Here is a 24,955-nt window from a genome sequence, read left to right as displayed (position 1 = left end):
GATTGCACTCAAGATGTAGGACTAACAGTGCATTTTCTGCATTGTAAAGGTTAGTGGCTTACAGACTAACCAGCCTGTAATAAACCTGATGCTTGGCCATAGCGGTTATGAGTATACAGGGAGCCTTGTATATAAGATGACTGAAAAGAGTAGAGAGTTTTGTGACAGACTCCCTTTAAGAAATTACTATGAACTATGTTTGAAATAAGACAAAAATATAGTGGTGGCTCTATTCGAAATTACTAGTACGTTTCGGAATAGGTAGAGAAAACACCAGGTTAATCATTCAAGTACCAGGGTGATCCAGTGAGGGACCATGAAAACAGTGAGGCTAAGTGCCCAGGTTGCAGAAATGCTGCAGACTTTTCCGCAGCATTTCCGCAACTCCCTGCCGTGGGTAAAACGCATGCGGAATTCGCATGTGTTTTCCCGCAAAACACAAGCGTTTTGCAAGCGTTTTTAGCTTGTGGAATGCTTGTGCCTTCCAAGCGATTTGAAGCATCACTTGGAAAAGTGATTGACAGGTTGGTCACACTTGTCAAGCATAGTGCTGACAAGTGTGACCAACTTTTTACTATTGATGCTGCCTATGCAGCATCAGTAGTAAAAGATAGGATGCTAAAAATAATTAAAAAAAAAGTAAAAAATATGGTTATTCTCACCTTCTGACAGCCCCCAATCTCCTCAGTGGTGCTCCCGGTACGTTCCGTTCCCAGGGATGCTTTGCACGAAGGACCTTTGTGACGTCTTGGTCACACGACCGCGACGTCATCTCAGGTGATTCGCTCAAAGCATCCCTGGGAACGGAAGATACTGGTAGCGTGGCTAAGAGGCAGGAAGGACTCCGGGGGCCATCAGAGGGTGAGTATATCCTGATTTTTTATTTTAATTCTATTTTTAACAGGATTATGGTACCCAGGGCATGGAGGAGAGTCTCCTCTCCTCCAGACCCTGGGTACCATCCTCACATGAAGCGCTCACTTTACGCATGGTGGGCATAGCCACATGCGTAAAGTGAGCATTTCAATGCAATCCTATAGCGGCGGAATGGCAGTGATTCCGCAAAATTAATGGACATGCTGCAGATTTTTCCGCTATGTGAGTCCGCAGCGGAAAAATCGGCATCATTGGCACAGCAACTGCGGAATCCCATAGGATTGCATGGGATGTGTTTTTTAAGCGTTTCTGCTGCGGAAAAAAAGCGTCAGAAACACTTAAAAAACACAATCTGGGCACACAGCCTGAGACTTCCTAGAAAGCTGAGTGAGCAGACAGACCTGGTGGTTGTACGCAGATCAGTGAACACTCCAACCTAGTTATTTTCCATCTATGTCCTTATTTTAGTACATGGAATGTCAAAACTGTCAATCAAGCATCAGCTGGACCCTTCACGCAGGGATAGGGGGAGGCTTGGCATGACCCTGGAAGGGAGGGAGTGACCTTATGGGATAAGATGAGGGGTGGAAAGTGGGGAGGGGGATGAAAGGTGATCCAGGGGGTAGTGGTCTGAAGGTAGGAGGGAAATTACATAGGTTATAGGTGGGGTCTCAGGGGAAGAAACATAAATAGGACTGACTGAGGTTGAGTGGCCCTCTTTGACCTCGGACCACTGGACAGCAAAGTTCCTAACCCAAGACCCAGAAAAACTGAGGGACAACCCAACCCCCTTCCACCTTCAAGACCCTGAAGCCTGTGCACAGATCTTCTTACTGGTATGGATGCTCTTATAGGGAGACTCCAGGCAGCAGCCAGTGTTCACCCCCTGGGATGGCTGGAAAAAAAAATCAATGGGATCCTGGGTGGGAGCAGTGCTAAGGGGGTTTTACACATAGCGATATCGCTAGCAATATCGCTAAAACGTCACTGATTTTGTGACGTTATAGCGATATTGCTAGCGATATCGCTATGTGTGATACTTACCTCCGACCAGCTCCCCCGCTGTCTGTCGCTCATCGCGCGAGATCAGGCGGCTCCATTTCTCGTCGTCTACTTCCTGCTGGGCTTCCTGCTGTGTGAGACGAGCGACGCTGGATGCGGGCGGGAGGACGTCTGGATCGCTGTTTGTGAAAGGTAAGTATCGTCCGCTGCGTCGCTGCTGCATCGTTGTGAAATCTTCCTGTGAGGAAGCTCACTTGCAATCATTTAGGGATGCACCAGCGATCCTGACCGGGTCGTATCGCTGGTCGGATCGCTGGTGCATTGCTAAATGTAAAAGGGCCTTTAGTCCCAGCATAGGCTTGCTATCAACCACTCGGAGATCAGCTGCTGGGTCCCGGAGGAGACACATCAGTGCTTCCCCCACTGTGAGCGGTGCCTCGCTGCACCAAGTACCATCTAGCAGAATTCCTGCAGCAAAAGCTTCACGCTCGACTGGGCATGCAGGCATAAGTCAGTTTAGTGACCCCCTGCTGTGCAGCAGGAGCACGCTTCCCGGGAGATGCCATCTTACTTCCAGGGTCCTTCACAAAGGACCCAGAGAAACCCGGGGGAGGTAGGATTGTTGTTAGTGGTCAGGTCACAAAAATAGAGCTTTCCAGAGTCAAGGTAGAGGAAGTTGGAGATTGATGCAGAACAAGTATTTGGGAAGCGGTAGTGAACTGCTTGGCAAGACCAATGGTGCACATAGCGTCGAACTGGAGTACCTTGGGCACACCAGAGAAAATAATTCTTGGGGTCCACTATGTAGCTACATAGAAATAAATACAAGACCATCAATTGTGTGGTAAAACACGCAAATATCAGGGTATAACAAAAGGTAGTACATGTCTTAATTATGTAGCAGGGGTTGGGGTAGCCCTCTAATAGAATATAATGTAGCCCCCTCAAAGAATATAAAGTAGTCCCCTTCACAGAATATAATGCAGCCCCCCATATGGAATATAATGTAGCCCCTTCATAGAATATAATGCAGCCCTCTCATAGAATATAGAGCAGCCCCCCTCATAGGGTATAATTCAGCACCCCACAAAATATAATGCAACCCCCTCATAAGGTATAATGTGGCCCCCCCATAGAATATAATGTAGAACCCTCATAGGGTATAATGCAGCCCCCTTCATATAGTATAATGCAGACCCTCCATCGAATATAATGTTGCCACCCTCAGAGTATAATGCAACCCCCCTCATAGGGTATAATGCAGTTCCCTCATAAGGTATAATGCAGCCCCCCCATAGAATATAATGCAGCCCCCTTCATATAGTATAATGCAGCCCCTCCACAGAATAAAATGTTGCCCCCTCAGAGTATAATGCAACCCCCATTCATAGGGTATAAAGCAGCCTCCCTCCACCTCCATCATGTCCTCATCACCACCTCCATCATTGCCTTCTCACCACCCCTATCATTATCCTTTCCACCACCTCCATCATTGCTTTCTCCCCCACCACCCTCAATCATTGACCATTCCACCACCTCCATCATTGCCTCCTCGTCCCCCACCACCCCATCATCCTTTCCACCACCAACATTGCCTTCTCCCCCACCACCCCCATCACTACACTCTCCATCACCCACATCATTGCCAATCTCCAATACACACATCTCCAATACACACACAGCACCACACCCACAGCACCACATACATGCATGCAGACAGACACACAGCACCACTCACCTCTCCGCACGTTCCCCGCAGCTGCGGCATATCCCCACAGCATCTTCGTTGCCGGCAGCTTTCTCTCTGAAACAGCCGCGCGGAATGATGATGTTGTGGCTGTGTCAGACAGGAAGCGCCAGGCAGGAAGCAGAACGGCATTGGATCCCTGCAGCTCTGCTCCACTGCCAAGCTGCAGGAATTGCTCCCTGCCCGCTGATTACCGTCAGGGTTAGCCGCCCTGCAGGAGCCCACCTCCGGGGCCCCGATGCAGCCACACTGGCTTTACATGTGGGCAGTGTTGTAGGAGGAGGAGTCCCCGCTGTGTGTCCGAGCCAGAACCAAGCTTCCTAGGGGGACTGTTTTTTGGGGGACATAATGAGGGGACGGACCGCAGAGACTTCTAGAAAGATTGGGGGAGGAGCTAATATAAAAGGGGTTGGGAACGCCAGCAGCAGTCAGTCGACGGAGCAGGATGAAGAGGCACGGGAGCTAGAGGGCGCCAGGGAGCCAGAGTAAGGGCCTCCGCCAGAGACCAGAGAGGAGAGCAGCGACAGGAGAGATGGAAGGGAGACTCACCATGGGCAGGAGGAGGACGGCACTGAGCCGTCCAGCAGAGAAACACCGATCGTCCGCCCGCATTCCTAGCGGCCGCCATCGCCCGACTCCAGCCCGCAGTTGCGGCCTGTCCGCTGCCGCCCATGGCCGTTGCCGCACCACTCCAGCCCGCGGTCGCGGCATGTCCACTGCCGCCCATGGCCATCTCCGTTCCACTCCAGCCCGCGGTCGTGGCCTGTCCACTGCCGCCCATGGCCATCGCCGTTCCATTCCAGCCCGCAGTCACGGCCTGTCTGCTGCTGCCAGCGGCCGTCGCCGCTCCACTCCAGCCCACGGTTGCAGCCTGTCCGCTGCCGCCCGCGGCCGTTGCCGCTCCATTCCAGCCCGCGGTTGCGGCCTGCCCACTACCGCCCGCGGCAGTCACCGCCTCACTCCAGCCCACGGCTACAGCCTGTCCGTTGCCGCCTGCGGTCCCCACAACGCAGCTCTGTTCCCATCTTGGGGCTGCGGCCTCCATTCTCCAGCCCCCAGGCGACACTGCCTCCGCCGGGGGGCACTATGCCGAGGAACTCTCCAGGGGCCTGCTGTGCCCCCATCTCGCCTGGGCCTAGGAGCGCCCGAAGTCTTCGCCAGATCCTCATTGGCTGGGCCCAGCGGCTGAAACACCGAAGCATCGCCGATCAGTACTCTGCCGGATGTCAGTGAGGATAAATGACACGTTGTAATTAAGGACCCGTAGTCGGCCATACCGCGGCCCTATAGTGACCGGTCTTTGCTGGGTTAGTCGTGTTTTCATTACCAGTGTATTCTTGTGTTGATCCCTGCGAGGACAATTATTGTTAGCTTGTTTGGTTGCTCAAGATAGCCCCTATAGGCATCTATATATATAAAAGTTACACTTTAAAGCTCAAACCGTCTCGCGTCTCGTCACTGAATCCTGCGTACCTGCGAGTACTACAGTGTTAGCCTCAGTCTGCGGCTAACACTGCCCGCTATTAAAGTGAAATGAATACTCACTTCTCTCCACGCCCATGGGGGCATGGGGAAGCGTGAATATTTCTCTTTAGCAGCGGGGACAGGCTCCAGTCTCCAGCTGCTGCTTTGCTGGCATCGGGCAGGCCCCCCGGACTCAGGGGCCCCATAGCTGCTGGGTGTGCCGCTACTAGCGACACTCCATTGGCTGGGGGCCCCTGGAGAAGTGGGGGCTCTAAGCAGCTGCTTGCCAGTATGCCAGCAGATGTCAGTGCCTGGGCCCTCCGGTTCTCCGGTGGGCCAGTCCGATCCTGGGTGCACATAAGACATTTGCTGCAGAAGAGAGTAGGTGAGAAACAGTTTAACCCTAAATGATAGCTAAAACATTTTATCACTTACTTGTTGTGACTTCAGGTACAATGGTAGCATTGTTTTTCTTAGTAAAAATGGAGTTTGGCATTGCTAAAATGATAAGAGATGAACAGAGATGATCACATATGTAACATTGTTTCTAGTACCAAGAGATACACACAGGCTTGGTCTTGCCCATAGGAAAATAGGAAAATTCTCTGGTGGGCCCCAGTGCAGGAGAGGGCCACCATCCTCTTATATGAGCAGCACTTGGCACAATATACTTGAATCACTATGTACAGACAAAGGCGGCGTCTTATTCATTTATCAATCTACCCAGTTCATTGTTATATAAATCTGTGATTGAGGATAATGTCATATTTGCATGTAGATGAAAAGTGGGGCCCTAGAGTTGGTTACTGGTGGGACCTTGACACCCAAGTTCGACACTGGATACACAAATAATATATGTGACCTTTTAACCCTTTCCACCATTAGAACATTAATAAGCATTCTAAGCAGTGTTCCACAAGTGTAGTGGGGATCAAGAACTGAGCCCGCCTCACAACACATGGAGATGATGATGGTTATATTACACAGCTGTCATCTGGGTCTAGGAGCCACAGCCAGAACTGATCTCTTTCTGATTGCATCATTTAAATGGCATGTTTCCAGTACTTGCAAGCACCAGCTCGTAATTAGAGATAAGCAAACCTTTCAAAGTTCGGTTTGGATCGGCGAATGTCCTGATGTTCGCCAAATACCCGAACCCCATTTACTTCAATGGGAGGCAAAATAAAACGCATAGACAACACCTTCAAGGTGCCAAAACAACTAAAATTAGGGGTCGTCACAAGGAAAAGTGGCATTTATTGACCCATCGATTGTGCTATAAAAAAATAATTTATAATAAGAAAAAAAAATCTCACGACGCAGCGCTGATCTCACTGAGGTTCACACAGTTCAGGGGCCCAGCTGGGAATGCAGCCTCAGTGACCAGCAGAAACCTCTATGATGTCACCATTGCTCACTGATGCTGCGCTCTCAGCAGTTCATTCATCACTGGTTCTCAGCCTGGACGGTCGCATATTGGCACTGTCCAGGTTCAAAACTGTTTACCCCAGACATGGATTACAGAGTGGGACAGAATGGCGGACAGGTGAGGGATATTGTTGTTTTTTATTTGTGCTTTCCTACAGGAAACCATGGCTTTAGTGGAATGGGTGATGATGTGTGTAAGCTTTAATTTAGATTAATTAAAGGAGTCTCTATCATCCTTCCAATGAAAGGACTTTATTCTTGCAGTGTGTTTATTTACAATATAACTATAGGATTAGTAATGGATAGACGTCGCTCTGTTACTAAGCTGTGGGCTTAAAGTCACCGAACAATACAAAGGTGACATCAACCCCAAAAATAAGTACTCTACTTCCACCGCCACAGGGCAAGTCAGAAGGGGCGGGCAAAGCGCCAGAATTGGTGCATTTAATAAATGCGTTTTTTCTGGAGTGGCTGTGGGATGATATTTTTAGATTGTGGGGCCAATATCCATGGCCAGTTACCAGCCTGATAATACTAGCCCCCAGCTGTCAGCTTTAGCTTGGCTAGTTGTCAAAATTGAGGGTGACCCCACGCCATTTTTTTAAAATTATTTATTTACATAATTGAAAAATACAGCATGGGGACTTCTCTACTCTTGATAACCAGCCTTGCTGAGGGTTGCAGCCTGCAGCTGTCAGTTTTGCCTGGCTGGTTATCAATAACACAGGGGAACCCGACATAATGTTTTTGGGAGGGTCCCCCATATTAATAACCAGGAAAGGGTAAATATACAGCTGTGAGCTGATATTAATAGCCTGGAAACTTTTATGAATATTTTCTCTTTCCCAGAATATTAACATCAGCCACCAACCACCGGCTTTCCCTTGACTGATTATGAAAATTACAGAGGACTCCACACTTTTTTTTTCAATTACTTTTTGCATTGAATGAAACTAGCGGCGCTAATGTAAACACTTTGAATCAGCAGCAAGTAAAGACCTAAAGACCGTTCTGCTAATGACCTGAGGTTAACATCCTCAATAATCAGAACCTCTCACTCCCGTCTCCAAGACTTTTCATGTGCTGCGCCAATTCTTTGGAATTTACTACCCAGGTTAATACGATTAGTCCCCAATCCCCACAGTGTTAAGCGTGCCCTAAAAACGCATTTGTTCAGACTGGCCTATCGCCTCAACGCATTAACCTAAATATCCCTGTGTGGTTCATTCAAAATTTTTTACCATAACCAGGTTCCTCACATCATGTTCTCACATGCTTTATGCATTTAATAGCCCTCTGTGTCTGTACTGTTACATATTTGGACTGCTATCTAGAGATGAGCGACTTTGCCTTTTTTAGGGTCGAGTCGGGTTTCATGAAGCCCCACTTTCTCAAAAGTCGAGTCGAACGAAATCGGCCGACTATAGGGAAAAGTCGTGAAACATGAAACCCAATGCAAGTCAATGGGGAGAAAAGTCGGCAGTGAGTGGAAGACTGTAAACACACCTGGCATGAATTTTAACCCTAGAGGCGGCGAAATCTCTCTCGCTTCTCTCTCTCTCTCTTGTCTCTCTCCCTCTCCCTTTCTCTCTCCCTCTCTCTCTCCCACTCCCACTCCAGCTACGCTCCCACTACGCTTCTCTCATTGGCTGAAAAAAGTCACGTGCAAGCATTCGGCAAAACCCGACTTTGGCGCTTGGGTCGCCGACCACATGGCCGACTTCACACTGTGGTCGGGTTTCATTTCATGAAACCCGACTTTGGCGAAAGTCAGCGACTTTTGAATCTGACTGACCTGTTTCGCTCAACTCTACTGCTAACTGGTTCATGCAGCAACACGAACACCCGATTCTTACACTAGAGATGGTCCAAAGCAATTGTTACCATCCATCTTTCGTTTCTCCCCTTTTTCCTCATAGATTGTAAGCTTGCGAGCAGGGCCCTCATTCCTCTTGGTATCTGTTTTGATCTATGTGTATATTGTTATGCTGTAATGTCTATTGTCTGTAGAAGTCCCCTTTCTAATGTAAGTGCTGGGGAATATGTTGGCGCTATAGAAAAAAAATTATTATTATTAATAAACCACCTAGAGATATAAAATTTAAATAAGTAAAAGATATACCTGCACTAAGTATACAAAGTGCTATTAATAAATACCTATAGATGGATCTCATGTATGTTTAGGTCATGTGTAAAATCGGGTATAAGGTGCGGAGGGATACATTCTCCTATAGAGGGGCGCACGCTATGACTGATTTATGCATATGATCCCTCTAAATGTAGCACTTGTCACTTTATAAGAGTATTAATATTGTGTTTTTTATTCTGCCCTAATAATAATTATTACCCTCTCCCTTTTAGTGTATCCCTCTGCACCTTATACCCGATTTTACCCACAACCTAAACATACATGAGATCCGTCTACAGGTAATTATTAATAGCACTTTGCATCCTTAGCACAGGTATGGTAAATCTTTTACTTACTTTTTTCATTGTCAACAAGAACATTAAGGTCACCTGAATTCACAGCAGCTCTTTCTCTTGCTTTGCGATGCCGATGCCGGACTGATGAACGACTGCGAGTCCGGCACTCCAGCATTCAACAGACCGGCACTAGAGCTACCGTAATACCCCGGTAACCTTTTTACATTTTATTGTTACTGAAGTTTCCAGCTGCTGAAGCACCTGAAGGCTGTAAACTAAGGTTACCTTGGGTGTGTATATTGCTGAACTTGTTAATAAATTAAAAAAAAAATGAAAAAACAACAAAAAAAAAAACAGAGTGGGGTACTCCATAAATTTCATAAACAGCTGAGGGAAAGCTGACGGCTGATGGCTGATGTTAATATTCTGGGACAGGAGGGGTTTGTTGTTTGTTTTTTTCATCAGTGAAGAATTGCTGATAAAATACATGATAAACACTGAAACTCAGAACAAAACACTGATGAAGAGTAGGTTGTATTTTTAAATACGAGAAAAATCAAAATGTCTGAATGAGGCCCAAGTATGGTGGAATATCATATCAGTGACTTCTCCCTTTTTCAACATCTTTTTTCTGCAACAGTATAATCTACACTATGTGGACAAAACTATTGGGTCATACCACTTAATCATTAAATTTAGGTTTGTAAAATATTTTCTGCCACACACAGTGTTTTACATTTAGCACAAAAAGTTCTCCTTTGCTCTCATCTGACCACAGCACCTTCTTCCACACGTTCGATGTGTCCCCTACATGCGTTTTTGCAACTGCAAACAGAACTTCTTACAGCTTGTTTTCTAAAGCGGCTTCTTTTTGACACTCTTCCATGAAGTCCAGATTGTGGAGTATGTGACTAATAGTTGTCCTGTGGGCAAATTCTCACACCTGAGCTGTGAAACTCTGCAGCTCCTCCAGAGAGCCCATTGGCCTCTTGGCTACTTCTCTAATTAGTGCTCTCCTTGCTTGGGATGTCAGTGTAAGTGGAAAGCCATGTCTTTATAGGTTTGCAGTTGTGCCATACTCCTTCCATTTTTGGATGATGGATTGAACAGTTTTCCTTGAGATGTTCAGAGCGTGGACTATATTTTCAATAGCTAACCCTGCTTTACTCTTTTCCACAACTTTATCCCTGACCTGTCTGGTGTGTTCCTTAGATTTTATGTTGCTGTTTGATCCCTAATGTTCTCAAACAAACCTCTGTGGTCTTCACAGAACAGCTGTAGTGTCACAATCCATTTTTGGATCTGTGTCAGATTCTGGATACTCTTAAATAAACTTTTTTCCTTTCAGGCCATTGCGGGTTAATAATAGTTTTTGCCCCCCGGTGGCCGTTGGTGTTACTACATGTTTGGTTAGTCTGAGTCTGCTGATGGTGACCACTCCCACCTTCCTATAAAAGGTCACCTGAGGCATCACCTGGTGTTGGTGATACACTTCCTTTTGGACACTAACCATGGTGAAGACTGGAGCTACCTGGTGCAGTGGTGGTTCAGCTTATCAAGAGCAGTGGTGGTTCTGCTGAATGCTGATCTGGTGCCTTACTCTGCTGCTAGGTGCATTACAGCAGATAAAGCTAAGTTTTGTTTTTTAGTTGATTTAACCCCGAGGTGTCTGTCTTATCTTTCCTTTGGTTTTTGGTGCAGTTCACTTTTTTCCCTGTCTCACCTCCGGGGGAGGAGGTTGGGGGTTTAGCTCAGGGCTAAACAGGAGATAGGGACAGGTCGGTGACTTGGGCCTCACTACCATCAAGTGTACCCCCAAGTTAAGGAAAGTCAGGGCACCCCCTTAGCTTGTGGGGCAGTTCAGGGGCCCAGGTTCCTCGTCCCCTGCTTTCCCACTACTGCCCCGTGACATGTAGTTAGAATGAGAATAAATTACATATGTGACTTCTGTATTTTCTTTACAGTTCACAAATACTTGTTACTTTGTGTTGGCATAGCACATAAAATCCATATAAATTACACTTAAGTTTGTGGGTGTAACATGGAAAATGTGGAAAGGTTCACAGTGTTCAAATGCTTTTTCAAGTCACTGTATACAACTTAACAATGAAATAAACCAGATAAGTACTTACTGGTCTTACGTTCTTGATGTGTTGTTGTCACTATATTTTCTTTAGGTTTTTCAGTTATTGGTTGCACTATAAATAAAATAAAATAAACAAAATGTATTAATTGGTGTTATTAGCTTTGTACTGCTGCCTACTGTAAAAAGAAAGTCCTACAAGGCAACATATTATGACACCAACATGGCTTATACTGTACACATAAAATTAAGCAGGTCACAGAAATCGTCACACAATAACACAGTGGCATGTGTTGGAAATCAATTTTCATGGTAAAGGGAGCCTGTCAACAGGATTGTGCACAGTAACCTACCGACAGTGTCAGGTCGACGTCATTATACTGATTAAAATAATAACCTTGGTTGATGAAATCTGTTTTATGGTTGTTTTTTAATCTTTATGGAATTCCACTTGAAATCTATTAATCTGATGTTGAACTCGACGCAAACACAGCCTTTATAATGTCCAAGAGATCTCAAACTATCTGACTAGGGGAAAATTGATGTCACAGTTTGTAACAAGCAAACTAATCACCCACAACAGTTTAAGACCTTGTAGGCTACTTATATTATATAAAAAGTCTAAATACGATGTCTTTTTTGGCAGCAGATGCATACTTTAATGTTGTTTATACCCAGGCATTACAAGTGGAAGAAGCTGTGACATTTTCACGCAGTTGGGTGTAAAAATTATTGTTGTTTGGAAAGTAACAAGAGCTTATCACTTTACTAAATGAAGAAGTCATAGCTTTCTTACAAGCCATCCCAAAATTATCTCTTTAGAACACAAGCATAGGTACCTTTTGAATTGTTTATAAGGTATGAATATAATTTTTTTCACTTTTTGGGATCCACAACTGATTTGCTAATCACAAAATGATTAAGCAATTACGAAAGCATTTTATCAAGGTGTGTAAAAATATTTTTTTTCTGGAGACAAAACAGGTGCCCTGTTTTGAATATTAAGAAGCTATGGCTTGTTGTCACCAAGCCATTTGAAAAATTAGCCCTATTTTGGGAGCTGTTTCAAATTTTTTCACCTTTGAAATTGCAAAAATTCTTATTGTCACTCTTATTCATTCTCATGTGGACTGCTGAAACTCTACTGATTGGTCTCCCTCTTACCAAACCTTCCCCTCTCCACTGTGTCCTGAATGCGGCAGCTAGTCTTATGTTTGTCCAATTGAAAAAATAAAAAAGCAGCACAAACAAAATAAGAAAAGAGGGGGTGCACGCTCCCAGGCATATACCAAACCTTTAAAGCATCCATCAAAAATTGAAAGCAGCACGCCTTTTGAAGAGTATGAAGATGATTTATTTAGCCCATAGGGCTATATGCCCATTCAGTGCGACGTTTCGGTCCAGAAAGGGTGCGGGCCTTTCTCAAGCCAGATTAATTTTTGATGGATGCTTATGTTTGTCCAGCCGCTTCAACGATGCCTCCACCTTGAGGAATGAAATACAATCTTACCGCTCTCTTCCACAAAGTGCTCCACAGTTCTGTACTACTCTACATTTCCTCCCTCATCTCTGTCTATTACCCTTCCCATGCTCTCTGTTCTGTAACTGACCTGAGACTAACATCCTCTATAATTTGAAGCTCGCACCTCCGTTTCCAAGACTTCTTTCGTGCTTTGCCAGGTCTCTGGAATGCACTACCCCAGACGGCCCTACTAATACCTAGCCCCCGCATTTTTAAGCGTGCTTTAAAAGCCCATCTCTTTAGACAGGCCTATAACTTCAACTCACTAATCTAATTCTTCCTTGTTCCCTCTTTTTAAAGGGAATCTGTCACCTGGTTTAGGCGGGCTATTTAAATGAGGTCTGTCCGGTCCAATGGGCGGTGTTTCGGATCTTTGCCGCCTCCCCATCCTTGGCCGCCGTCCGCAGTTTTTTCATGAATAGAAGTAGGTGTCCCCCATCTTTCACGCATTCGCTAAGCATTCTTGGCTCGCACACATGCAGTATGCTTTACCCAACTGTGGGCAAAGCCGAAAAGCCTTACTGCGCATGCGCCGGTCAACTAAGCCACGGAAGTATTTTGCTGTGTTCCGGGGCCTAGTTAACCGGTGCATGCGCAGTAAGGCTTTTCGGCTTTGCCCGCAGTTGGGCAAAGCATACTGAGCGTGCGCGAGCCAAGAATGCTTAGCGCACACGCGAAAGATGGCGGACACCTACTCCTGTTCATGAAAAAACTGTGGACGGTGGCCAAGGATTGGGAGGCGGCAAAGATCCGAAACACCACCCATCGGACCGGACAGACCTCATTTAAATAGTCCGCCAAAACCAGGTGACAGATTCCCTTTAAATTCTTTTCAGTATCCGGTCTCTCTTTCTCATCTGTCCCCACATCTTCTATGCACCCAATAGCAATTAGTAACGGTACTTAGACAGATACTGGCTGATGACAAATCACGCAGCTTATTTGAAATGTCATATTTATTATCATGATGGCTGGACAACACATGATAAGTACTTTTTTTAAAGGGAATCTGTCACCTCATTTTTCGCGTATAAGATGCGACCACCGCCATTAGGGGCTTATCTACAGCATTCTGTAATGCTGTAGATAAGCCCCCAATGTAACCTCAAAGAGTAGAAAAACAAGTTAGATTATACTCACCCAGGGGCGGTCTGGTGTGGTCCGAGTCCGATGTGGTCTGGGTCTGATGGGTGTCGCAGGTCTGGGTCCGGTGCCTCCCATCTTCATGTGATGACATCCTCTTCCTTGCTGCTGTCGCGGCTCCTACGCAGGCATAATTCTCTGCCCTGTTGAGGGCAGAGCAAAGTACTGCAGTGTACAGGCGCCGGGAAAGGTCAGAGAGGCCCGGCGCCTGCGCACTGCAGTACTTTACTCTGCCCTCAACAGGGCAAATCCTGCACAGGAGACACGGCAGAAACAAGGAGGAGGACATCATCGCATGAAGATGGGAGGCAGACAGATGTTATGGCGAATCTAATTATTGGCATCAACCAGTTGTGAATAAAAGTATTCACTGATTTATATCTGATTCTTTTTGACAAATACACTTCACCATGCCCTTCATCGCCTCCTCACTAAATGCTTGCCAGAAAAGAAGGCTAATTGTGATTTGCGCTTGATACTACTAGTGTACGCACGGTTGTGGCAGCAGAGTCGGTGGTGAACCTGTTGCTTACGGCTAACACTATGGCCCTACCATGTTCACTGCCCATGCCATGATTGGGTTTAGCATACACTTTAGACACAAGTATAAAGTTTAATTCACTTGTAAACTTTACCAAACTATTTCAACCTCAAAAGAATGTGACATGAACCAGAAATGCTTAGGATTGGCAGGGTTCATGTGATTAAGAGCAAAAAAGTTAATTCTGTGACAGCATTCATGTAAAACACTATGTCTTTTTGTGATTTCACCTTTTGTAACCTTTTTAAGCAGTAAAGTTAATTTTGTATATTAAATCAAAAAAGTTTTAAGTTTGAACCTCATTGCTCTAATGCAGGGGTCCCCAACCTGTAGCTCGGGAGCCACATGTGGCTCGCAGTCCCATGAATTGTGGCTCGCGGCTGTCTGCCAACTTGGTGCATTAGGCCCAGGTCTAGCAAACAGGTATGAATAATACATCTCAAAATGGTGAATTTTGTGAGTAGCCCTGCACAGAATTGCAGATCTGGATGCACATATCCTGGTCTTAGGGGTTTAGCGATGTTTTAGGTATGATACGCTGGAGGATGGTACTTCCTGTCAGAGGAGGTGCTCAAAGCTGGATGTGACAGTGTGCTGGGAGTCCTTGATGGGAGAATACTGAATGGGAGTATTGCAGGAACCCCTGGATCTCAGTGTACTGCTTTGGAGTGATTTCTGTGGAAAAGCTTTGGTTATCATTATACCTGTAATGGGGGCTTTGGTTGACTCTACTTTGAAGGGGGTGGGAGCTGGATGTGGCTCGCGACCCTCTCTCAGTGCTGAATGTGGCTCGCGACCCTCTGTCTAACCTGAATGTGGCTCTCAAGGTCAGAAAGGTTGGAGACCACTGCTCTTATGTGTTCACAATCTCAAGGTGAGAAAATAGCTTAGTTGTGTTACCTTGTAGCCAGCATGCAAGTATTGAACCATTCATTGGGAAAGCTGGACGTGTATGTGTATTAGGGCGCTGTCCAGTGCAGGCGTCTCACTCGCTTGGTAAAACTGGGAGTGTTGCCAGCGTAAAGTGTGGGGTGGAAGTGTGAACTGACTGCGGGGAGCGCTAAGCTCTTTGCCAGCCTATTGTGATATGTGAGTATACCAGTGAGTGAGTGGGAAGCGGAGACTCCTTTTTCAGTAGCATCCAAGGCACCTGACAAAGTTCATGACAGGTCAATTAGAAAAAGATGAAAAATCATTACAGTATTTTGTGGATTATAATACCATTGGGACTTTAAGACGCACCTCAAATTTTGTGGTGGAAACTAGGATTTTTTTCCTTTTAAATAAAATGGTGGTGTGTCTTATAATCCATTATATTGCATCTAACTTGGGGGGAGGGCACCTGGGTCACAGCAACAGCACAGGAGCCCCGAGGAAAGCGAGTGCTGACACTGCAGGAGCAGCGCCGACACTGCAGGAGCAGCGCCGACACGGGTGGTGAGTTCAAGTTTTTTATTTTATCGGGGCCAAACATTTTGATCAGGAAGGGGTTGTCCTAGTAGTAGACAACCCCTTTAGTGTTTGAGCACACATACCATAAGGATATGTGCACATGTTACATTTTGTATGCATTTAAAAATACCTAAAAAGTGCAAAAAACGCAGTAAAATATTCACGTATTTTATGCACCGTTTTTCCTGCCAAGAGACATGTTTTAGTGCAGGATTACCTGCAGAAAATAGCATGTGAATTTACCCTTGCAAATGTGCCCACTTCTCTGCTAGAATGGTCACTCTCATTGTTAGATTAGCAAGCCAAAGGTCAGGACAACACAGATCAGACACATATCAGGCCTTTCTGGAAAATTTGATAAAAATGCTATAAATGTATATGCCCCCAGATCCCATTTAGGTTACATTTTATATTATATACCTTGCGGTCTTCATGTCTTACCACCCTAAATTCAATTAGCTTGGCATTACCAGTAGTAGATGCAGTAGTGATTGGCTACTTTTACTAGCTAGCAGGAAAATTGCACTGTGACAAATTGCTAAGATTTTTTTCCTAAAATGAAAAAACTTACCTCTTAGTATTTTAAGAATAGTGATATTTGCCTTAGAGATTAACGTCCCATCAGGTTTTTTCCATGTGACTTTGCACTTGATATGACCTTTGTCATCTAGGCTCAGCTTCTTGATAGTCAAGGAAACATCCCCTGGAGCTCTGGATATTGCCACTCTTTCTCTGAACTTAGTGAGTGGGACATCATCTTGTGATTTAATGCGAATAATTATTACTTCAGAATCTAAAGACCATTCAATCCTTTCCACTTCATCTTCTGAGGGTGTGTAAGTACAAGGAAGGTTGACTGAGCGACCACGTACTCCGGTCACAGTGTCCTTCATATTTAAGGAAGGGTCAGATGACGCTGTATGGAGACAAAATGTTAAATTGCTTTGAATAAGAATAAAAGACACAATTCAAAGATAAATGAATTTACTTCTCATCTGTAGTACATTGTTGCACACAGAACATTTGCTTTCATCTCAGCTCTCAGAGCAATGTTATTCAATGGGGCAGTGCTAATGCACAATTTTTTTCACTGACAGAATCTGTCAGCGAAAAAAAAATCACAGCATGCTGCAATTTCACTCTGAAATCAGAACACACTCACCCATTCAAGTCTTTGGGTGCATGTGTAGAGTCGTGGGCTGGGCTGGGGGGTGGTCCCTCTATATACTGCGCAGAGACGTCACAGACAAAAGATGGAGGCAGGTTTCGGGTACAACAGGTCCAAGTTTATTCCTTACCGTCCGACTGACGGCCTCAGCAGTACATGTAATACCTTCACGGGCCTCCGTTTCCAGGCCTCGCTACCCACACCGTACTTTTCCACCAGGGAAGTAAACACACATACCGTCCCTTTTTTCACTGAGCGACGATCCTGTCAGCACAGTCACTGTGGCCGCCTTAGGCCCATACACCATCAGCACTTTTACTGGTCAGCTTTCGTCTTCAATACGGTATGCATTTCCCCGGGGCCTCGTCTGTACTGCGGTAATTCATGTCAGGACCACCCCCCTGACTTTCTCTCTCCTCAGTCCCCTGGTTTGGCTCTCCTCACAGCAAACACACTGGCACAGACTCCTTGTCTCTTGAGCACCTCCCGGGGACTGGAACTTTCTTGAACCCTCCTGTCAAATTTATACTTTCCTGGTTCCCTGTAACTCCGCCCCCCATGACCAACGGTTTCTAAAGCCCTAAGCTGCTGTTGAGTCCTGAACTTACACTCCTCCCTGCCATCTAATGGTCAACCCAAGGTACTGCATGTCACCTTCACTTTCCCAGCTGTTTCCCCAGTGTCATAACTGCTATCTGTCTAAAATGTGAGAACCCTCTTTCCTACTTGCTGACAAGTCCGTCCGTTAGGTCACCTTCCCTACACATGGAAAACATCCAACTGCACTTGGATGTCATCTGACTCCTACAATGGAGAAGATGGAGAAATTGAATTTTCTATCTTCTCCTCACAGTGTGCTACATCCGAGAAAATCGGAGCACACTATAGTGATGTCACGATTCCTCCTCTCAGTGAATGATTGCTATGCTATTCTGTGGAAACTGTCTTGCTGAGATATCTGCGTCTTGATTTACAGCTTGGCTGTCCAATACTGTGATGGCTTGCTGGGCTGTCGGTGCCTTGATTGACATCTTTGCTGTCCAATCTGTGACTGGGATGTGCAGGAGTTTTCCCAATTTTTCGGACTGACTAACCGTCATTTCTTAAAGTAATGATGGCCGCTCCTTTTTCTTTACTTAGCTGCTTTTTTCTTGCCATAATACAAATTCTAACAGTCTATTCAGTAGGACTATCACCTGTGTATCCACCAGACTTCTGCACAACACAACTGATGGTCCCAACCCCATTTATAAGGCAAGACATCCCACTTACTAAACCTGACAGGGCACACCTGTGAAGTGAAAACCATTTCCGGTGACTACCTCTTGAAGCTCATCAAGAGAATGCCAAGAGTATGTGTGGGGAGGTTGACCTGACAGGGACACTCAAATCGAGGAAAAGGTTGTCATAATGAGAGTGACCATTAGAGGGCAGTGAGGAGCTTGTAAGGGGTGGTTATGTAACTGCCATGAGAGTGTTACATAACTGCCATAGGTCATGGTCACTCTGATTGGTTAGAGGTGACTGTCAGGTGACAGTGGGTGGGGCTACCTGGGCTGAGAGTATAAAGGCTGAGGTAAGCTTCTAGAAGATTCAGTCAGCCTGGGGAGCTCACAAGAGAGGAGGGTCTGCTGTTAGGAGAGGCAGCGGAGAACCCTCAGAGAGAGAGCCTGACAGTGAGGATGGTCACGGGGGGTAACCCAGACGACGGTAGCAGCAGACAGTGACACCCTGTGGGTGAGGATAACGGTGAACCCTGGGCGGTGAAGCGCTGTGGTGAAGGTGCCTAGGGCAGCCACAGTGAAGAGAACCACGGGGACACCACGACGGTGACACACAGCATAAGTGGAGGTACCCGGGTCTGTGAGGGAAGCAATACCTAAGAGGTCTTGTCATGATCTGTGGAAGCTGTTAAAGGAGTTGGAAAATAAATCACGGACCTGTTGAATACACTTTCCTGTCTCAGCCTCCTGTCTGTCTGCGCTAAGAGGTGGGTCACCCCCCCAGCCCTGTTGGATCCGTATCACCTGAGCACAGCACACCTCCTCCGCCTATCAGCATCATCAGCAGCATCACCACCTAATTTTGTCCTGGGCCCTCGCCTCGCCCACCCCTACATGTGCAAAGCAGTAATCGAAGCAAAAGGTGGCTACTTTGAAGAACCTAGAATATAAGACATATATTCAGTTGTTTCACACTTTTTTGTTGATTATATAATTCCACATGTGTTAATTCATAGTTTTGATGCCTTCAGAGTGAATCTACAATTTTCATAGTCATGAAAATAAAGAAAACTCTTTGAATGAGAAGGTGTGTCCAAACTTTTGGTCTGTATTGTATATGCCAAAATGGCATCAATAAAAATATGAGCTCGTCATGCAAAAAATAAATCCTCATACAGCTCTTTTGATGTAAAAAATAAAGTTATGGGTCTCAGAAAATGGTAAAACAAACCAACATTTTTAAACAAAACTCTGTATTTTCTTTGACTAGTAAATTAGAAAAAACATTATGAGTTTGAAATCATTGTACTTATACTGACCTGAAGAATAACAGCCAGGTCATTTTTACCGCATAATTAATGCAATAAAAAAACAACAAAAATCAATGTTAAAATAGCTTTTTTTCACCATTTTTCCAAATGTATTTTTTGCCATTTTCAGTACATTCCATTTTAAAGTGAATAAAGTAATTTAAAATTACAACTGATTTTTAAAACAAGAACTTATATGGTTGTGTTGATGGGAAAATTAAAAGGGAAGTGACTTTTAGAAGAAGGGAAGTAAAAAATAAAAGCATTAAAATGGAAAGTTTCCCTGTAATGAGGGGGAGTAAATAAACATTTTGTGAGTCTTGGGGAGAGGGGATTTTAAAGAGGACTATGCAGTAATTCTGACATGGTTTTTCAGACTCCCTTTACCTAGATCTCCATTCCATTGTCCTTAAAAAGAATTCTCAAGGTTATGTCATCATGGTGCATCTTCTCCAAACTTAAGGCCCTGTTACACATAACGATGTCCCAGCGATCCTACCAACGATCCGACATGAATGGGATCGCTGGGACATCGTTAGGCTGATCGCTGGTGAGCTGTCACATAGACAGCCCCTCCAGTGATCAGGACCAGCGAGCAAGCTGGTTTCCAATGTAAACAGCAGGTATCTAAGAGCCACGCGGCTCTTGGATACCCGCTGTTTACCCTAGATATCAGCGTGCGCTGGTATCTAGGGTAAACAGCGGGTATCCAAGTGTGGGAAGAAGGGCCCCCGCCGAGTGTCTGGGCCGGAACCAAGGGGACCGTCACCTAGGTTCCGGAGGAGACTGTTCCCGGGGGACAAAGTTCAGGGACGGACCGTGGAGATGGACAGATGGGCTAGGGGAGGAGCCAGTATAAAAGGGGCGGGGAACGCTAGTCACGGTGACTCAGCAGACCGGGACAGAAGCAGCAGGAGACCGTGGGAGCGACTGAGAGCCAAAGTGACTGATCAGAGCCAGGAGAGACGTTCACCTAGGACACCAGAGGGACGGCGCCCAGACGACCGTCCGAGAGCCGTTGCCCCGCTTCAACCCGCGGCTGCTGCCGCCTCTTCCCAGCCTGCAGCTGCGGCCTGCCCGCGGTCGCTCGCGGCCGTTGCCGCCTCGCTCCAGCCCACGGCTGCAGACTGTCTCCCGCCACCCACAGCTGCCCTTCTCTCACCTGTGGCCGCAGCAAGTCCAGTGCCGTCGGCGGCCATCACTGTCCGGCTCCGGTCCGCAGCAGGGGCTGGGCCGTTGCTCGCCGCGGATTCCCCGTCGCAGCTGTTAGCTGCACAGGTGGCCTGCCAATCGCCACCCTGCATCGCTGCCGCTTGCCCCAGTGCGGGGACTGCGGCCCATCCGTTCAAGGCCTTCTCCTGGGCCTGTGGTGCCCCGGTGTCACCAGAGCGTCGGAATGCTCGAAGACTTCGTCAACTCTTCAGCAGCTGGGCCCATCGGCTGCTACGCTGAAGAACCCCCATCCAGAACGCCGAGGGACGTCGGGACGGCTAAGTTGACTATATAGTTAAGGACCCATAGTCGGCCATACCGCGGCTGTATAGTGACCGGCTTTCGCCGGACGTAGTCGTGTTCTACCTGTTTGTGTTTGCTTGTATTGAGCCCTGTTATGAATGAGTCACTGAGGAGGAAAAAACAAAAAGCAAGCTAAGCCCAGAAAACCGGAGAAGTTGGTAACTAGCGGATTGCAGACCCCTGATCCTATCCACACAACTAGCAGTAGCCGTGGAGTGTGCCTACGGTGGTCCTAGACGCCTCGTCACGGCCGGAGAACTAAATAAGCCTAAAGAAAGAAAGGGAAAATCTAAACTGCCCCAGAGCAGACCCCAAAGCAAAAGACAGCCCCCAACATGTATTGTCAGTGAAACAAGATGAAAACACAAACACAGATAGAAAGATAGGCTGAGCAAACGATGGGGCCCTCACTAACTAGAAAGGACAGGAAAGAAAAGCTACTGTCTGCAATCACGCAAAAAACCCTGCCAAAAAATGTCCAACACGTCTGATAGAAAAAGGCCCTGAAGTCGCTAGACTTCAATTCCCTATATCAGCACTCAGGTATATTCTGAAGACAGAGCAAAAGAGATCAACTGATCAGAGACAAAATGGGGATTCAGCCCAGTCCCAGCCAGGGCTGGCTGAACACAAAACTAAGTAAACCAGACAAAAACATATGAACAATAGCAGAGAAAACTTAGCTTTAAGAAGGCAGGAACCAAACTGGAAGCCAGAAGCCACAGACAGGAGAAATCATCAGCAAGAAACTAGGGAGTCGGCTGCCTTAAATCCAATCAGAAATTCCTGATGTCCAATCACAGTCCTCTTCCTCAGGTGGGCGGTCTCTGCCATTTAGATCAGCTTCATTACCTCCCTTCACCAACAGAGGGAGTCCAGATAGAGAACTCACTACTCCTCTGTCAGCACAGCCAGCTCCATAACCCTCACCAGAAGCCAGAGGCAAACCCGAAAATGAGCTCACAACAGAGCCCCTGCGAGGGCAACTCTTGTTACCCCTGTGACTGGTCAGGCTACGACTGAGGAATGTTACCTCTAGGCCTATAAACGTTATTACTAAAATCACCAAACCGTCTCGTGCCTCGTCACTGCGTCCTGCGTACCTGCTAGTACCACATTTGGCGTAGTCGGCAGGATGCAGTCTCCGAGCGCAGACAGCGGTGCGCCCGATCAGAGTGGGACTGCGGGAGCTGCCGATAATGGGGGCCCCCGCTCCAGCATCTCTCTGGGGGCTATGCTAAGTAACCTGCCCCGGTTTTCTGGCTCCAATACACTGCTTTGGAGCTGGACAGAGCGCATGCGGGGCCTCTTCCGCATGCATCCGATGACCCCCGATTTAGAGGCTGAAGTGGCCCTCATGGCGTTGGATGGGGAAGCCCAGAAGTCAGTGATGTTGAGACCCCCGGGACACCACAACACCTTTGCCGGGGTCTTGCAGATTCTGGAAGAAACCCACGGGGATCCAACAAACGTGGGAGAGTTGAGGACGCAGTTGTTCAGTCGGATGCAGGGGGAGAGACCATCACCCAGTATATGAACGCCCTCCAGAAGCTATACACAGCCATAGAGCGGAAGGACGGAGTAGGGCCCATCGACATTACCCTGCGCGACCAGTTGGTGACTGGACACCGGGACCCGTTAATCAAGCAGGCATTGCGGGACTAGATCCGGGTGAACCCACATATAGCTTTCTCTGAGGTGGGGAGTCAGGCCTGGGTGCGGGAGCAGGAGCAGGGGGTGACGGTTCCCGTGGGGAAGGCCCAGAGCATGGAGGCTGCCGTAAACGTTGTCAGAGAACCTCAGTGGATTGAGGAAATGAGGCAAGAGCTGAAGAGTATCCACAGTGAGCTGGCCGAAGTGAAGAAGAGAACGGAGCCTGCGCCCGGCCAGCTTGGCTACAATCCCGGGCCCTGGGGGCCTCGCAATACCTGGGGTGGCTGGGCCTCACCGCCCCAGTGTTATGAGTGTGGAGAACTGGGCCACTTCGCACGAGAGTGTCCGCGGCGTGGGAGATACCCACCCCAGCAGGCATTAAACTAGAGGGCTCCGGGCATGGGGGACGCTGCTCGGAGCCAGAAGCCACAACAAGGGGTGGTAGAAGTCCCGAAGATCTGGTCGCTAAGTGCCCAATAGTGTGGGCCGAAGTCGAGGGCCGTGCTGTACGGTGCCTAGTGGATACGGGGTCGCAAGTAATGACCATGCCTGCAACTTACTTCTGGCAGCAGTTCCCGGAAGCAGCAAGGCCCCAGTGGGGGCCCATGATATGACTAGTAGCCGCAAACCAACTGCCGGTACCTGATGCCGAAGTGGTGTGGCTCCAGATGACGCTGTGTGGTAAATCCCTCGGCCGCCAGGGAGTGGTCATGACCCAAGGGGAAGCTAATGACCATCATCCAGTTATCTTGGGCATGAACGTACTACGGGAGTTCGGCAATCTACTCCTCAACGATCCCACGCAGGAGACCCTGAGCCAGTGGGGTTGGTGCGGGAGGCGCGAGTGCTCCAGGAGTGCCAGGAGGGTGAGGCGCTAGGTAAAGTCGTCACGCTGGTGGCTCCCCCGCTCGTGCTTCCTCCAGGGCAGACGGTGGTGGCCCTGCCGATCCGCGCCCCGATGCCACTGGAGGGCGTGGAAGTGCAGGTGGAACCATGCTATTCGGAGCGCCTACACCCTGGCATACTGGTAGCCCGCTCCCTGGTGCGGGAAGGGACCGTCCTGGTGCGTTGTGTCAACCTGGGAGACCAAGATATCGCCTTGAAGCCCCGGGCCAAAATGGCTAAACTAGTAAGGCCTTTGGAGGAGATGCTGCCGTACCCCGCGGTCCAGTTGAAGGTGCAGCCCAAAGATCCTTGGGCAGTAACGGTACGAACCCTACAGACTGCCGTGTCCTCGACCCAGGGGAAACATCAAGCCATCCTGGAGAGAATGCGGGCCGAACTTTCCAGCCTAGCGCCAGCCCAACTTCTCCAGGTAGAGACACTTCTCGGACAATATTACAGTGTCTTAGCCAGTCATGAGGATGACTTTGGATGTACCACGGCCATCACGCATGGGATCCCCACGGCAGGAGCGGCCCCAATCCGGGAGCAATATCGGCAAATACCACCGCAGCTATACCAAGAAGTGAAAACCCTATTGGCTCAAATGCTTCGAAAGGGGGTCATACAAGAAAGCCAGAGCCCCTGGGCGGCCCCCATTGTACTGGTTCGCAAAAAAGATGACACTCTGCGTTTTTGCGTGGATTACCGAAAGTTGAACGCCTGCACCATCAAGGACTCGTATCCGCTGCCCCGCATAGAAGAGTCTCTGTCCGCCTTGGGGAACACAACGTACTTCTCGACTCTAGACCTGGCCAGTGGGTACTGGCAGGTGCCGATTCGGAGGAAGACAGGGCCAAGATGGCATTTATCCTTCCCATGGGACTGTTCAGGTTTAATCGGATGCCATTCGGGCTGGCCAATGCCCCAGGAACCTTCCAGCGCTTGATGGAGCGGTGTCTGGGAGACCTCAACTTTGAAGCCACGTTGATATACCTGGACGATATCATTATCTATTCCGCCACGTTCGAGGACCACCTGTGTCGGTTGGGGCAGGTGCTTGGCCGGCTGCAGAAGTACGGGTTAAAGGTAAAGCCCCAGAAATGCCACCTGTTCCGCACCCAGATCGAATATCTGGGGCATAACATCTCGGCGGAGGGTGTCAGACCGTCCCTGGAAAAGGTCGCTGCCATCCAGGGGTGGCCTACGCCAGAGACGGTGAAAGACGTGCGGGCCTTCCTGGGGTTGGCCGGCTACTACCGTCGGTTCGTGAAGAATTTTGCACGCCGAGCCCGAGCCCTGCAGGACCTGCTGAAGGGGGCTCCAGCCGGGGCGAATGGGCGGAAGGTCCAGTGGCAGCAACCACAAGAGGATGCATTTCAGATCTCAAAGCTGCACTCTTGGAAGCCCCGGTATTGGCGTATGCGGATTTCTCGCAACCGTTCATCCTGCATACTGACGGGAGTCTCCAGGGACTAGGAGCTGTGTTGTCACAGGTGCAGGACGGCCGAGAGAAAGTGAT

At 47.8% G+C, this 24,955-nt stretch overlaps 1 protein-coding gene across 2 annotated transcripts in view; it reads right to left on the bottom strand.

Moving 5' to 3' along the window:
- The window catches only part of VSIG4 (V-set and immunoglobulin domain containing 4), a 65,207-nt gene that overhangs the window by 18,887 nt on the left and 21,365 nt on the right, over positions 1–24,955 (bottom strand). Inside the window, exons 2-4 of one of the 2 annotated variants that reach the window (XM_073558380.1) lie at positions 16,254–16,598; positions 11,074–11,139; positions 5,525–5,587 (exon numbers count right to left, since the gene is read on the bottom strand). In XM_073558380.1, the coding sequence (XP_073414481.1) occupies positions 5,525–5,587; positions 11,074–11,139; positions 16,254–16,598 (474 nt within the window). The remainder of the gene's footprint in view (positions 1–5,524; positions 5,588–11,073; positions 11,140–16,253; positions 16,599–24,955) is intronic. The other variant, XM_073558386.1, reaches the window with a different exon arrangement.

This window comes from Dendrobates tinctorius, unplaced genomic scaffold, assembly GCF_039654945.1.
Source record: "Dendrobates tinctorius isolate UK_male_01 unplaced genomic scaffold, ASM3965494v1 ptg000013l, whole genome shotgun sequence".
Lineage (NCBI taxonomy): Eukaryota > Metazoa > Chordata > Amphibia > Anura > Dendrobatidae > Dendrobates > Dendrobates tinctorius.
This window is presented reverse-complemented; position numbering and strand designations above follow the sequence as displayed.